We start from the raw sequence: 17,208 nt of genomic DNA on the forward strand, positions 1-17,208 counted from the left end.
AGCCTTGGCGGAGTCCAACTCTCACCGGAAACGAGCCCGACTTACTGCCGGCAATGCGGACCAGACTCTGACACCGGTCATACAGGGACCTGACAGCCCGTGTCAAAGGGCCCAGTACCCCATACCTCCCGGAGTACCCCCCACATAGCCCCCCGAGGGACACGGTCGAACGCCTTCTCCAAGTCCACAAAACACATGTAGACTGGTTGGGCGAACTCCCAGAACCCTCCAGGACCCTGCTGAGGGTGTAGAGCTGGTCCAGTGTTCCACGACCAGGACGAAAACAACACTGCTCTTCCTGAATCTGAGGTTCGACTATCCGACGGACCCTCCTCTCCAGGACCCCTGAATAGACCTTACCAGGGAGGCTTAAGAGTGTGATCCCCCTGTAATTGGAGCACACCCTCCGGTCCCCCTTTTTAAACAGGGGGACCACCACCCCAGTCTGCCAGTCCAGGGGAACTGCCCCCGATGTCCATGCGATATTGCAGAGTCGCATTAGCCAACACAACCCCGCAACCTCCAGAGCCTTAAGGAACTCCGGGCGGATCTCATCCACCCCCGGGGCCCTGCCACCGAGGAGCTTTTTGACCACCTCGGCGACCTCGTCCCCAGAGATTGGAGAGAACAACCCAGTGTCCCCATGCTCAGCTTCCTCAACAGAAGGCATGTTGGTGGGATTGAGGAGGTCTTCGAAGTATTCCGCCCACCGGCCCACAACGTCCCGAGTTGAGGTCAGCAGCGCACCATACCCACTATAAACAGTGTTGGTGCTGCACTGCTTCCCCCTCCTGAGACGCCGGATGGTGGACCAGAATCGCCTCGAAGCCGTACGGAAGTCTGTCTCCATGGCCTCTCCAAACTCCTCCCACGCCCGAGTTTTTGCCTCAGCGACAACCCGAGCCGCATGCCGTTTCGCCCGCCGGTACCCATCAGCTGCTTCTGGAGTCCCACAGGCCAAAAAGGCCCGGTAGGACTCCTTCTTCAGCTTGACAGCATCCCTCACCGAAGGTGTCCACCAACGGGTTCGAGGGTTGCCGCCGCGACAGGCACCAACAACCTTGCGGCCGCAGCTCCGATAGGCTGCCTCGGCAATGGAGGTACGGAACATGGTCCACTCAGACTCAATGTCTCCCACCTCCCCCGGAACGTGTTCGAAGTTCTGCCGGAGATGAGAGTTGAAGCTCCGTCTCACAGGGGACTCCGCCAGACGTTCCCAGCAGACCCTCACTACACGTTTGGGCCTGCCAGGTCTGACCGGTTTCCTCCCCCACCACCGGAGCCAACTCGTCACCAGGTAGTGGTCAGTGGACAGCTCCGCACCTCTCTTCACCCAAGTGTCCAAGACATACGGCCGCAAATCCGATGAGACGATGACAAAGTCAATCATCGAACTGCGGCCTAGGGCGTCCTGGTGCCAAGTGCACATATGGACGCCCTTATGCCTGAACATGGTGTTCGTGATGGACAATCCGTGACGAGCACAGAAGTCCAACAACAGAACACCACTTGTGTTCAGATCGGGGGGGCCGTTCCTCCCAACCACGCCTCTCCAGGTCTCACTGTCATTGCCCACGTAAGCGTTGAAGTCTCCCAGTAGAACAAGGGAGTCCCCAGGAGGGGCACTCTCCAGTACCCCCTCTAAGGACTCCAAGAAGGGTGGGTAATCTGAACTGCCGTTTGGCCCGTAAGCACAAACAGTCAGAACCCGTCCCCCCACCCGTAGGCGGAGGGAGGCTACCCTCTCGTTCACCGGGGTGAGCCCCAACATATAGACGCCAAAATGGGGGGCAACAAGTATGCCCACTCCAGCCCGGCGCCTCTCACCGTGGGCAACTCCAGAGTGGAAGTACGTCCAGCCCCTCTCAAGGAGACTGGTTCCAGAACCAGAGCCATGTGTCGAGGTGAGGCCGACTATTTCTAGCCGGAACCTCTCAGCCTCGCACACTAGCTCCGGCTCCTTCCCCACCAGAGAGGTGACGTTCCACGTCCCAAGAGCCAGCTTCTGCAGCCGAGGATCAGACCGCCAGGGTCCCCTGCCTCAGCTGCCGCCCATAGCACAATGCACCCGACCCCTTTGGCCCCTCGGACAGGTGGTGAGCCCATCGAAAGGGGGACCCACGTCTCCTCTTCGGGCTGAGCCCGGCCGGGCTCCGTGGGTAAAAGCCCGGCCACCAGGCGCTCGCCATCGTGCCCCACCTCCAGGCCTGGCTCCAGAGTGGGGCCCAGGTGACCCGCGTCCGGGCGAGGGAAAACGAAGTCCAAAGTTTGTATTCATCATATAGGGGTCTTCGTTCCAGAAGACTCCTGGAACGAAGATCCAGGGGTCTTCGTTCCAGGGGATGGAACGAACATGCCAGGAGATGGCATGTTGAATGCCATCTCCTGGCATTCAACATGCCAGGAGATGTTGAATGGAATGGACATCCTTCTGCTTCAGGGGCAAATAAATCTGACAATCATCAGCGTAACAATGAAATGAGATCCCATATTTCCTAAGTATAGAACCCAGAGGCAGTAAATAAAGAGAGAAAAGCAGAGGGCCCAGAATTGATACCTGTGGGACACCATAAGACATTGAAGCAGCAGATGATTCAGAGTCACTAATTTTCACTGAAATTGTTCTGTCCTCCAGGTAAGACCTGAACCATTTAAGACCAGTGCCATCAATACCTACAGCGTGGTGTATTCGCAATATTAAAATGTCATGGTCTACTGTATCAAAGGCAGCAGTTAGGTCAAGTAAAATCAGAACAACATGGTTACCAGAATCACATGCAAGAAGGACGTCATTAAAAACTCTTATTAAAGCAGATTCTGTGCTATGAAGAGTTTTAAAACCTGACTGAAAAACCTCCAGAATGCCATTAGCATCTAAAAACTGTGTCAGCTGACAGTACACAATTTTTTCTAAAACCTTAGACAGAAAAGGCAGCTTTGAAATAGATCGATAATTTGCCAGAACAGTATGATCAAGGCCAGGTTTTTTAAGCAGTGGCTGCACTACTGCATGTTTAAAACTAGCAGGGACCACACCTGAGGACAGACTGCTATTTATAATTGCAAGAACAGGCTGCACTATGCTAGATAAAATATCTTTAAAAAATGGTGGAGGGACAGGATCACAGGGGGAAACCTGATGGCTTAATGTGGCCAACCACGTCCTCTAAAAGTGAAACAGTCACAGGCTCAAACTGAGTGAAAGCAGCAGAGCAAGGGACCGAAACAGAGGGGTCAGAGTCAGGAGCTGTGATAAGAGCCCTGGTTCTACCAACCTTTTCAATAAAGAAACGCAGAAAATAATCACACGTCAGGAGAAGCTTCCAAACAGGCATTCTGTGGAATATTAAGCACAGAGTCAATGGTGTTAAATAAAACACGTGGGTTTTGGCTGTTTGAGGAAATGATATTTGCCAAATATTCCGTTTTTGCCTCTTTAACTGTGCTTTGGTAGAGACGCCAACAGTCTTAAAATCTGAAAAGTAACCTGCAGTTTATCCTTTTTCCACCTTCGTTCAACACGGCGACATTCCTTCCTTGCAGCACGAGTTCTGTCATTAAACCAAGGCTCAGGTTTAATCCTTGGCTTCCTGGTTTTTAATGGAGCAACCGAGTCCAGGATGCTTTGACAGGAAGAACAGAACCAGGACCAGAGCTCTTCTGTATCAGAGTGGAGAAAGTCAGATGATCCACAGAGCTGAAGAAAAGCAGTAGAGAACTGAGTGGCAGTGGAAGGGTTAATAATCCGACAGCGCCAAACAGCAGCGAGTTTTAACCTGCAGTATTATTCAAAATGTCTTTGTTATTACTTGACATTAACCAAGAAATCATTACTGTTTAAATTTTACCTTTAATAACAAAGTTCCCTAATTTTTAAAGTGCAATCAGTAATGCTTTTAGAACAAATTTATATCAGTAAAGATTTCTTGGTTAATGTCAACTTTGTATTAAAAGTGTCATAATTTACAGAATGACGCTTTATGATAACAGTCATAAATATTCATAAAGGCTTATTCATGTTCATAACAGGTGTTATGTCATGTTTATGACGATGTCATGACAGTCATATAGGGTTAGTGTGGGTTAGGGTTAGGGTTAACGCACCCTATGGGTGCGTTCACACTGCAACCTGAAGTGACTCAATTCCGATTTTTTTGACGTAATGCGACCTGTATCTGATCTTTTCATGGCAGTGTGAACAGCACAAGTCGGATTCTATTTCAAATGTGACCCATATCCGATACATATCCGATTCAAATGCGACCATAACGTCCAGGCCGCATTCATCTGAACTGAATGTCACTGATTCTCAACGCACTATTCTGCGTCCTAATACACGCAAGTGAGAAGAAAAACAACAACCATGATGGACTATATGAGGATGAAGTTGTTAATATGCTGCTCCAGCCGGACAACAACTTCAAATGTGCAAGCTATGCTCCACCGTTAGCCTCCATGTTTACTTCCGCAAACACTGAGCACTTCTTTTTATGGCAGTTGGCAGAACACTTAGAACACTGACGCTATTGCGCCCTCTACTGCGCATGCGGGATACTTTCAGGTCGTTTGCCCGTTTACACTGCAGAACACATACAAGGTTGCATTCTCTGGCAGTGTGAACGACCCTGCCCAAAAATCGGAATTGAGTCACTTCAGGCTGCAGTGTGAACGCACCCTTATTCACCCCCCTTCAAATAAACCGATTAAATTTATATAAATGAAGCAAAAAAATAGAAAGGAAACTTTATCCAACTGTAATGATTTACTTCTTGGAGTGATGCATGGAGCTGGTCTGGTGGTGGGATTCCCATCTGATGTTTTGGATCTTCATGCAGTTGAGTTGGATGTTAGCAGACCAGCTTCTCCACCTCACTTCACAACCTGCTGCCTTGCGCAAAAGTTTATGTTCTGCAAAAAATGTTTCCACTTCATGAAAAAAAAGTGATTCTAATTTCAATAAACACTTTTTTTAACAAAAAAATTAAAAAGAAAAAAATTGAATCGATACAAATCAAAAAGTTTTGACCACAATTTTATTTTTTTTAATGGAGATAAGTTTTTTGGTATGAAACAAAAAATTATTACAATTAGCAAAGTTTTGATCAAAATAAAAAAAAATTATTTGAGATTTTTTTTTTTATTGAATAATTGTGAAAAGTATTTAACTCCATACCACACAGAGAAGACCAGTACGCAGGCAAACTGTGAGAACACTGGTGCCCACAGCTCCACTACGGCGGATAAACGTATTTATGTACGTATATTCAAATATATATATCCATCCATCCATCCATCCATTTTCTTCCGCTTATCCGGGGTCGGGTCGCGGGGGCAGCAGCTTCAGAAGGGAGGCCCAGACTTCCCTCTCCCCAGCCACTTCTTCCAGCTCCTCCGGGGGAATCCCAAGGCGTTCCCAGGCCAGCCGAGAGACGTAATCCCTCCAGGGTGTCCTGGGTCTTCCCCGAGGCCTCCTCCCGGTGGGACGTGCCCGGAACACCTCACCAGGGAGGCGTCCAGGAGGCATCCTTACCAGATGCCCGAGCCACCTCAACTGGCTCCTCTCGACGTGGAGGAGCAGCGGCTCTACTCTGAGTCCCTCCCGGATGACCGAGCTTCTCACCCTATCTCTAAGGGAGAGCCCAGCCACCCTGCGGAGGAAACCCATTTCGGCCGCTTGTACCCGTGATCTCGTTCTTTCGGTCATGACCCAAAGCTCATGACCATAGATGAGGGTGGGAACGTAGATCGACCGGTAAATCGAGAGCTTCGCTTTTTGGCTCAGCTCTCTCTTCACCACGACGGACCGGTACAGCGCCCGCTTCACAGTAGACGCTGCCCCAATCCGCCTGTCGATCCCCAGATACTTAAACTCCTCCACTTGAGGCAGGACATAAATACGTTTATCCGCCGTATATATATATATATATATATATATATATATATATATATATATATATATATATAATTTAACCAAATCTGATGATTGTTTTTCTTCAAAATTGCTGGATTTTTTCATTTTCCCATTCAAATGCTCGGAAGCGAAGCCGGTGAGGCAGCAGCGAGCTGAGCCTCACCTGGGATTGCGCAACCTCTCACTAACTGCACTGGCTGCCACTCTATGAGAGCATGCTCCTGTCTGTACGTCGCCAATAAAATTGTTAAAAATATTTAATGTATGAACTGATTTTCCATAATTTAGCTCATGTATTTAATGATTTGTGTTATTATCACCTACTGTGTATGTAACGTGATTCGTGTGCTGAGCAGTGATCAGAAATGGCAGAGAACAGATTCGAGGTGAGGCAGGCAGTTCTCTTGCCTCATCGCTGGTGGCGCTCATGAACCCAGATATTGTGACTCCACAACTGCAGAGTAAGAGACAGTAACAGCGAGTTAGCCATACAGAAGCTGCGCTGATACAGAGAGCGAGAAAGACGTGGTTTTGAGTTGTACTTTAACGGTTTCTCCCTTTGCTGTTAAACAGCATGAAATTAATATCTACATGTCTAAGTTTGATTGAGATAACGGAATTATTCTGCACGGCTAACCATCACGTGTTAAAGAATAGTCTTTTTGCCCTCAAGCATTGTACGCATACGCAAAATTTCCTTATGTAAACAATAACATGCAGATTTGTAAAGCTGATTATAATTAAGTTGGTGCCTCACCAGCAATGAACCTCACCGCACGTCACTATATATATATATATATATATATATATATATATATATATATATATGCTAATATATATCAGTCTATATATTAGACTGATATTCATATATATGAATACCAGTTCATATTTTAGCATTGTACTCTTTTTCTAAATTATAAATAGCGAGTAAGTTAACATAAAAGCTGCTACGGTGTGTAATTACTCAATATTAGATAATGTTTGCTAACTATCTAGGCTACATGTCAAGACACTGAATTAGCAATTTACATTTTTCGCTTTGCATGATGTGACATTTCATCTAAGTTATGTGACTACAATTTTGAAATGGAGTCCATTGGCTCCAAGGAGAAATTTACACAAAAACAAAACTTTCTGATTTAAGTACAAATGCTGCAAGCATTTTTGCAATATTTAATTTACTGTTTATTTTTGACAAGAGCAGCCCACAATACAATAATTTTACCAAATTTAAATGCATTTAATTCTGATCCAAAAAATTTGTTGGGACAAATAAATGTCCTCAGTATAAAAACACATTTTTATACTGAGGTTGAGTTAGCAGGTAATGTTAAAATGAATCACCATCCAGCTACAACTTTCTTATGGAAAGATTATCAGATTATCACTGCATCAGTGCTGCATCAAGCTACAGAGTAATACTAGTTTTGCGCCATCAAAAGTGATCCTGTAAATGTATCTTTTCTGATTTAAATAAAAGAACATCAAAAACAAACAAATCAAGCAGATACTTGCTGGTCAAGCAGAGATGTGGCTAACTCTGGATCAACTTTGAATCCTTTGAGAGCTTTTAGCTCATCCACCTATGAAGTCCAGCTCCGATGTTTACCCTCATTTTATTTCGGGCTATGTCTAATTCTCTATTGTTGTCTTGGTTTTTGGACCAGGTACTACTCCAAAATTAGACGTTTCCATGTAATATTGGTTTGCTGCTCCGCCACTAGAACAACAGTGTTCTAGTGGCTGTTGAACCACTAGAACACAGGTTCTTGTGGTTCACTAGAACCACTAGAACCTGTGTGCTGCTGCACACCGCTGCTGAAGCTAGCAGCGGTGTGCTGAAGCTAGCACAGCGCTAGCTTCAGCTTGAAAGACAGGTGAGCGTGCGGGAGTGAGCTGTACGTACACAGCTATGAATGATGGAGCAAAGATACTCCTCCTGGCTCTAGTTAACTGGTTTTGGTTCGGGAGCGACATATTCTTATAAATGCTATTAGGGGCACAAGGAAGAGGCAGGAGGACTTGATTTTTTTCACAGCTTATCACTCTCATCTTCTGCTTACAGGATATAGTGACATTTTTAACAAACAAGAAAAATAAATAAGTTACATACTGCACTTTTTAAAAAAACATTAAAAATAGAAGGAATTATTCTGGTAATATAACTTTAGTATTAGGATTAAAAACTTGTACAACCACATCGAGTTCAATGTTGTTAATCGCAGTCTTCACTGTCTTCATGTGTTCAAACACAGCAATAGACAAAAGCATTGTTACATGAATTCTATTCTAACTGAGATTTACTGTAAGTCTGTTGTTCAAAATGAACTAAGCTAATATGTTTATCTTCTTTTCATTAGTGACAGATTCACATAAAGCAAATGTTACTGTCTTATCTGCTGAAGCACTAAGTGAAAATTAGAGTGTTGTGGACCCTCAGGCTTCTACATGTTCATTGAGACATCCAGGCCCAGGCTGGAGGGGGATAAAGCCCGACTGATGTCCCCAACTTTCAACATTGACACCAAAAGTGTCTCCTCCTCTTCAGCCAGTAACAATCCCACCTACTGCTTTACCTTCTACTACCACATGTTTGGGAAACATATAGGTGAGAAGGCAAGAAGATGCTCATTCCTTCTGGTATGACACATGAGAAAATTGGTTTGCAGTACACTTCCTAATCTCACTGTTTATTTATTTTGTAGGAGCTTTGAATATTTTCTTGCGGTTGAAAGGTCAGATGCTCACAGATACCTTAATCTGGAGTCTTACTGGTAACCAAGGAAACTACTGGCAGCAGGCAAGGGTTAACATCCATCCAACCACAACCTTTCAGGTACAGTACATAGCTGGCTAGTGGAAAAGTGAGTATGGTTAGTTACATGGGGCAAAGTCCTTAGACTTCATGGGTATTTTACATAAACATTTGGAATTTATATACTTTTATTCTTTACTAAATACATTTAATTAACATCTTGCTAAGCCCAAAATCAATCATACCCCTAGGGCAGATATATGTTAAAAATATTTAAAATCACTAACATGTGTTTTCTGATTGGAACTGATATTTTGCAGTAGCTCAGCCAGAGTTCTTCTTGAATCTGAATTTCTCTGTTGAACACACACCTTCCATCAAATACAGTAAATGTACTTACACAAAATTAAATCTGTCTGAAAGTTTCAAGGGCTGTGGACAAGAGAGATCCTTAAAATCCGAGGTTTTTTTTTTTACCTTAAGACGACACCAACCATGCGTTCAAAATTTTTCTCTCTGTTTTCATGATTCTTTGAATAGACACAAAATGGAAGTGATCATGGACAACTTTGAATTAATTTTTACCACACTTCTGTCTTGAGACCCCAGTAGAGACCACAGTCCCACTCTTTACCCAAGGGATCAGCTGTTAGCCTTTCAAAACACAAGTGTGCCAAATACCCATCAGGCACCAGCATTGGGCTTCACAACCAGACAAAGCACAGATGCATCATCACGGGATATATGAGAACAATTCCCATCCAAATGAATGGATGGTTAGTGCCACCTTTTAGAAATGAAAATAAGGGATGCCTACTTTGGCTTCTTTGGGCCATGACCACCACATTCTAGTCCAGTCCAATTCTCATCATTCATACACAAAGTTGGATCACAGTATCCAAAAATTATACTGTAGTAAGTGTAGCTCTTTCAACACAGTTGTGACATCTCAATCCGCAAATTTATTTATTTTTAACAGGGAATGATCAAATGGCTTCCTTGTTTCAGCCAATCACTGCAACGGAGCCCACGTTGAAGCAATTTCTGCACAAGTCAATCACATTAGCTGATTGCAGCAGTGCTGTAGCCATGTTGAAGGGCAGGAAATAAGCTATATACCACGAGTGGTGGTGATGTATTTCCGTTTACATTTAAGCTACATTCATCATTTCCAGTTGCCTCTTGCTCCAATTGTTTTTTAGCAAGAGCTGCAAGAGCTATACCATGAACAAGATAAAAAAGTTGAAATATCTGCGAGCTACTGGCACAACAACTGAGTCTTATTGTGTGCAGCTGTGTCCATTGAATAGCACACTCCAGTGCAACATTTTTTTAAGATTTCCCTTCTGATATCAAGGTGAACCATAGCCCAGCATTTCAAATTGATAATATTGAAGATCCAGCATCAGAAATAGGAAGACTATTAAAATATATCTGTATGTGCTTCCTTCAGTTCAATAATTTGTTGGAGTAAAATAATGCTTTCTGGAAGGAAGAGAGCATGTTGTTCCTCCATGTTGTTAAGACACTGGGCCTATAATAAGGATGAGAAACTGCATCCATTAACAACCAAATAATGGGCAATAATGTTTTTCCCCAACATACACTGGCTTGTGAATAAAATGCAATGAGAGGCTGCACAAAAAATCCCACCACATACACAAGCAGTGAGATCCGGGAGTATTTATTTGTGGCCATGAGAAATGTGTGCAGTAAGTCCATTAACCCGTACAGCCAGCTTCTCCCAGGCAACAGTCTCTGATACGGTGGTATTATCTAAGAGCAAGTCCTTGAAAGGACCAGCCAGAAGATTGCACAAATGTCTTCAGAAGGGGGGCGGAAATGGGAAAGAGCATCTTGTTGACATGTCATCCAGGATATTTTAGATAGGCAGCCAGCCAAATCTGACACAAGGGAGCCAGTTCAGATAAACAATATTCTTTAATTTGCACGTACTTTAATTTTTCCATCTGCCCTAAAGTCTCACTGGTACATCTCTGTTTATTCCAATCATCCAAATTAGTGTGGCTGTTCCCACCGGGCTGAACTATGAACTTGTCCAAGATAGATTCCATCTTGCTGGTGAGCTCCAGGGCCTGCACCTGGGTTGTGAATCACATCCAACTTATGGCTCTGGACCCACAGCATGTTAGTCTGAGTGTTTGCTAGTCGGCTCAATTTATCACACTGATCAGGCAGCTTGACAAAGGCCAAAGCAGCTCCAGACGTCTTCCAAATTATCCACCAACTCCAGACAGCAGAAATCCTGTTATGAATCCAAATACAGATCATCCATGTCTTTTAGGTATAAAGTGGACAGACAAAATTCTTTGTAAACATCCCAAGAGTCAAAAATTTTCTCAACGTGAAGACTAGACAAAGGAGAGCCTGTTTGTCCCGTGGGGACAAGCAGGCTCTCTTTCACTCAAACAGGCTCTTATTGAGATTTGATCAATTGCATTGAGTCCATTAACAACAACCACCAAACATGACATAGTCAGACTTTTGTTACAAAAGCAGATGGCACTATAGATTTTCTGAAACCTTTCACCAGATTTTCGTCTTCGTTATGTTGTCATGTTGACAACATGACAACATCAGTGTTGTCATGTTGTAGAAAGGGACCCAATGTGTGTAGAAGGGGACCCAATAGCAGCAGGCGATTAGGGTCCAGCGGGAATGGCCACACTAATCAACAGAGATTTAACGGTGAAACTTTAGGATAGATTGAAATTTAAAATCTACCCGACCTGAAGCATATTGTCTGTATTTGATCTGGCTCCTCTGTGTCATCCCTAGGTGGCTTTCTATCTCAAATCTCCTGGAAGATATGTAAACAAAGATGCTCTTTCCCATATCCTCTCCCTTCTGAAGAGATCCGTGTAATTGTATTACTGGACACTTCAAGGACTTGCTCTTAGATAATACCACCGTATCAGAGACTGCGCCTGCATGGCCTTACTGCAGACACATCTCATGGCCACAGATACAGACTCCCTTGCTGCCTTTGCTGGCTCATGTTTGAATGTTGCGATCAGAATCTTGCTGTAGGTGTCTATTTTAACTGATGTATCATTTCTTTGCCCTGTCTGTTTAGTTTATTACTTTTAGAAATTGTGGTGTACTCATTACTTTAGATCAACATTTAGCTACTTTTATGAACTTTGGAGTACTTAGACCAGGGGTGCCCAAACCTTTTCTCTCACCAGCCGGCTGAGCTCTACCACGACACAAAGATCTAAAAATTGTAAATGAAACTCTATTGACTTTTTTTAATATGCAAATACACATCAGTTCTAGCAGAAATATTATAGAGATAGAAAACCTAATGCAGAACCTCAGTGAGATTCTGTCACTGGGAGGAGGTCGCTGGTTTCTCAGTCAGAAGCTGGTTGCAAACTTGAGGCCAGCAGGTATCAATAAGTTATGGTAGATCTGAAGTTTGGTTTGATGAAGTTTAGATATTTTTCCTCCAAGAGGTTCCAGAGGTGTCACCTCAAACCAGATGTTGTTGATATTTCAGCGTCATTTGTGAATGTCAGCTCCTCATTTTTAACAGTGGAGCTTTGCAAGTGTAAAAAATCTTGTCATTTTGGAGTAAGTCTTATCAACATCATTATTTCCACTAAATAAGAGCAAAATAAATTGTATGTTTGACAGAGGAAAAGCCAGTAAAGAGCCTCTGAGACTCTGATCAATGATGCCAGAGAGCACCAAATTATTTGTTATATTAGACAATTAATTGAATTTCACATAATTATCACAGTAGGATTTGTTTGTTGAATATGTCATGAAATATATTTGTCCTATTTGATGTTTGTTGTGAATGACATATACTTGCAAACAAATGAGGTAATTAGTCCCAGTTTGTCGTTTCTGGAACGTTCAGAAACTACAGCGGCTGTAAAGCGCCACAAAGGTAAACGAAGGTAAAACAACCTGAACAGGTGATCAACTCAAAACCACTCATACCTCTTTACTGTCTCTCTTTGTCGTTTAAGTAGACCTGTTGCCACGACAACCGCCTGCGCTTCGCTAGCTGAGCAGAGATTATGTTAAAAACATAACATTCAGTCCGTTACAATATCAGGTTTTCAAGCTTGATATTTATTTTGCAATTAATAATAGCTCCCCTGAACACAGGTTTTTTTATTATTGGAACCGAAACGCTAAGAATTGCACAACACCTTGATGAAACAATAATTACAGAGATTATTATTTTTGTTGGGTCATTAATTTGAGCATGTTTTGTTGATTTTCTTTATTATTTTATAAAGTTGTAAATATTTTGGATCTTACTGAATATTTTGATAAGCACGTCAGAAGAGGATGTGCTGGTCTCCCCCTCCTGACGGCGTTCAGTTTGTCACCTACTGCCGAGATCCACTTCAGTGTATTGAGCACCCCTGCTTTAGACCAACATTTATCTTATTAATATTGGAGCAAGACCTAAAGAAACTCCTGTTAGTTTATAAATCCAGAGCAAACTTAGAAAGTTCCATCTACTTAACAACCCAGAACAAGAATAAAACTTGGAGAACCAACATTCAGCTTTATTTTGTGCAAATCTAAAACTCAACCCAGAAAAACCGGAATAAACATTTAGTTTTATACTTACTAATAGAATTAAACATGGAGAACCAACATTTAGTTTTATACCTCATGAATCTTACCAAAAATCTTACCAACATCTAGTTTATCAGAACAAGAATCCTGAGTAGTTTATAAATTATGGACTACTTATTAAGCATGGAGAACCAATATGCAATTTTGTACTCTTTCCTTTTTCTCTTCCTTTTTATTTTCTTATTTTGTTTTTATTTCCTTCTAATTCATGAAAACCAATTTGAACTGCCTTGTTGCTGAAAATGTGCTATAGAAATAAAATGACCTTACCTACCTTATCATATTGGGTGCAGTAAATTGGTGGCTCAGATTATTCATAAATGTGTGCAGCGTAGGAAGCTCAGATGGCCAGTGGAAGACCGGCTTATGCTTGAATATCCAAAGAAACATTTGGAGGTATCTGCACTGTCGACTTAAATGGATTGCTTAGGTCCTTTTGTTGTCAAAAGGAATCTTAAGGAACATAAGAAGTACAGCTTGGTATTCATGTCTTTTTTTCATGCGCTATTCATATTGAAATGTTGGATGATTTATCCACAGACTAATTAATTATGGACATTAGCTTAAGTGGAGCTGTGTGGCGTAGCAGATACATTCCGATCAAGGGAGAAATTTTGGTAACACTTTATTTGAAGAGGCGTGAATAAGACTGTCATGACACTATCATCAACATGACATAACACCTGTTATGAACATGAATAAGCCTTCATGAATATTTATGACTGTTGTCATAAAGCGTCATTCGGTAAATCCTGACACTTTTAATACAATGTGTCATGATTTACATTTATTGTAATGTTTAGACATTTCAATAAATGTCATAACAAAGACATTTATTGAAAATGTCTTTGTTATGACAACTTGACATTAACCAAGAATTTATAACTTGTCATGAATGTAATAACAGTTGAATTTATTGGCTTATAAGGCTTATATCCTTATAAGACAGCATTAACAAGTCATGAACATTTCCAGTTACCTCAAGTTAAGTGGACTACACTTGATGTAACTGGAAATGTTCATGACTCTGTCATTAAAGCGAGAGTAATGACACTCAATGACATCTTCATTACTAGTTTACTGTGATACACTTTAACAGAGGAGGATAATGTCACAATTATAAAGGTCTCATGACAAAAGGTATGTGTAACAACAAGTGACTTGTTAATGCTGTCTTATAAGGATAACATTTTAAAATTCACCTGTTATTACATACATGACAAGTTATATCTTGCTTAATGACAAGTTGTCATGACAACAACGTTGTATTGGATAATGTCACATTGTCATAACGAAGACATTTGTGTCTATATTAATGTCAAGTTGTCATAACAAAGACATTTTGAATAATGTCAACTTTGTATTAAAAGTGTCATGATTTACAGAATGAAGCTTTATGACAAGTCATAAATATTCATGAAGACTTACTGATGTTCATGACAGTGTCATGTCATTCTTATTCACCCCCCTTCAAATAAAGTGTTACCGAAATTTTGTAGGAGCCAAAACTTAATTGACATGATGTGACAGTAAACATCTGGAGTCTTTTTTGGCAGGGAACCAATATGAGCTTATTTTAAATGCTCCATCAGCAAGTCATGCTGGTTAGGAGCTTCAGTTACACACTATTTAAAATGAGTTGGTTTTTACCTTGTCTCAAAGTTTGGGTAGACTTGATGATGCTTCTTTGATAATTTTCTTTTATGAAGCAATGGCCATAATTAAGAGTTGTCTTCTAACATTAAAAGGAATAAATGCTCTTGGTCACTTTAAACATTTAATTCCTAATTATTTTCTTTCTTTAAATTATGCCACATTTCTTTAATCTCAGCATACTATTTTTATATCAGTTTTATTTTGCCTTGTGTTGTGAATTTGCCCTTCAGTTTTTTTGCTGCTGTGACACCTGAATTGAAGGATATTTCTATTCTATTCTTTTACTGTAGGTGGTGATGGAAGGAGTCAGAGGCTCAGGTATTGAAGGCAATATCGCTATTGATGATGTTACCGTTGAGGAGGGCGAGTGCAAAGACGCTCCGTCTAACAGTGAGAATCTTCACAGTGAGGATTTTATATTTTGATTTAACTATTTGAAACGTCGTCTGTCAGATTCATCCATCCATCCATTTTCTTACACCCTTGTCCCTCAGTGGGTCAGGAGGTGCTGGTGCCTCTCCAGCTAACGTTCCGGGCGAGAGGCGGGGTCACCCTGGACAGGTCGCCTGTCTGTCGCAGGGCAACACAGAGACACACAGGACAAACAACCATGCACACACACACACACTCACACCAGGGACAATTTAGACAGACCAATTAACCTGACAGTCATGTTTTTGGACTGTGGGAGGAAACCGGAGAACCCTGAAAGAACCCGCCATGCACAGGGAGAACATGCAAACTCTATGCAGAAAGACCAGGGCCGGGAATCGAACCCAGAACCTTCTTGCTGCAAGGCAACTGCGCCACTGTGCAGCCCTCATCTGTCAGATATATCCATTAAAGTATTTTCTGTTCAGAGACTCATGCAGATTGATGGAATATTAAAATCAGATGAAATAAATGAAACAATACAGCAACAAATGCAGATCTGTTAACTGACAGATGTGTGGTGCACCATGCACCACAGTTTTATTGTTAGTGTTTATGCACAATTTAATTAAGCCAAATCCTGTCGAAATAGGACTGTGGAACTCATTTTTCTAACTGTTTGCTTGGATCCGTTGAGTCCCAAGCCTACCAATATTAAAGTTATGAATAAATTTGACTGGCTTGAACCAAAATAACCTATATTGGCATGTAATCTCCAAATAATTACATAAAACATACATTTTTAAAAACTTGTGACCTTTTAAGTACCATCACATAAGATCTGGCCCTTCAAACACATAATATAACTCAATTAATGATTCAAAATATTTTAAAAAGTTTCTATCTAAGGAGATTGCATTGAATTATTGACTTTTATTCACTCCTCTTGGACAAGCACTGATGTAGGAGCATCTACATCAGTAGATTCTAGCTTCTAGAATCTAGAGAGTGAAAAAACATAACCAGTTGAAATGACAACAAAAAATGTAGAGTAGTTAAAGAAGAAAGTGACATGGAGTGTCACTTTGTGTACTCTGCATGTATTTCAATGTATTTTATATATATATATATATATATATATATATATATCAGAGCCGGATTTGGAGGCTCAGTGCCTCCAAATCCGAGGCCATGGTCTTGAGCCGGAAAAGGGTAGAGTGCCTTCTCCGGGTCAGGGGGGTCGTCCTGCCTCAAGTGGAGGAGTTTAAGTATCTGGGGATCTTGTTTACAAATGAGGGAAGAAGGGAGCGGGAGATCGACAGGCGGATTGGGGCAGCGACTGCCGTGAAGCGGGCGCTGTACCGGTCCGTCGTGGTGAAGAGAGAGCTGAGCCAAAAAGCGAAGCTCTCAATTTACCGGTCGATCTACGTTCCCACCCTCATCTATGGTCATGAGCTTTGGGTCATGACCGAAAGAACGAGATCACGGGTACAAGCGGCCGAAATGGGTTTCCTCCGCAGGGTGGCTGGGCTCTCCCTTAGAGAGAGAAGCTCGGTCATCCGGGAGGGACTCAGAGTAGAGCCGCTGCTCCTCCACGTCGAGAGGAGCCAGTTGAGGTGGCTCGGGCATCTGGTCAGGATGCCTCCTGGACGCCTCCCTGGTGAGGTGTTCCGGGCACGTCCCACCGGGAGGAGACCTCGGGGAAGACCCAGGACACGCTGGAGGGATTACGTCTCTCGGCTGGCCTGGGAACGCCTTGGGATTCCCCCGGAGGAGCTGGAAGAAGTGGCTGGGGAGAGGGAAGTCTGGGCCTCCCTTCTGAAGCTGCTGCCCCCGCGACCCGACCCCGGAGAAGCGGAAGAAAATGGATGGATGGATGGATTTCCTG

At 42.6% G+C, this 17,208-nt stretch overlaps 1 protein-coding gene across 7 annotated transcripts in view; it reads left to right on the top strand.

Annotated features, from left to right (window-relative positions):
- Nucleotides 1-17,208, top strand: part of LOC103458078 (MAM domain-containing glycosylphosphatidylinositol anchor protein 2-like) — a 209,606-nt gene that overhangs the window by 182,931 nt on the left and 9,467 nt on the right. For 4 of the 7 annotated variants that reach the window (XM_008398631.3, XM_008398633.3, XM_017302459.2 and 1 more), the window contains 3 exons: nt 8,352-8,519; nt 8,617-8,747; nt 15,239-15,353. In XM_008398631.3, coding sequence (XP_008396853.1) covers nt 8,352-8,519; nt 8,617-8,747; nt 15,239-15,353 — 414 coding nt within the window. The remainder of the gene's footprint in view (nt 1-8,351; nt 8,520-8,616; nt 8,748-15,238; nt 15,354-17,208) is intronic. The other 3 variants (XM_008398632.3, XR_014085738.1, XR_532533.3) reach the window with 3 other exon arrangements.

This window comes from Poecilia reticulata, chromosome 22 (assembly GCF_904066995.2).
Source record: "Poecilia reticulata chromosome 22, P_reticulata-male-v2, whole genome shotgun sequence".
Lineage (NCBI taxonomy): Eukaryota > Metazoa > Chordata > Actinopteri > Cyprinodontiformes > Poeciliidae > Poecilia > Poecilia reticulata.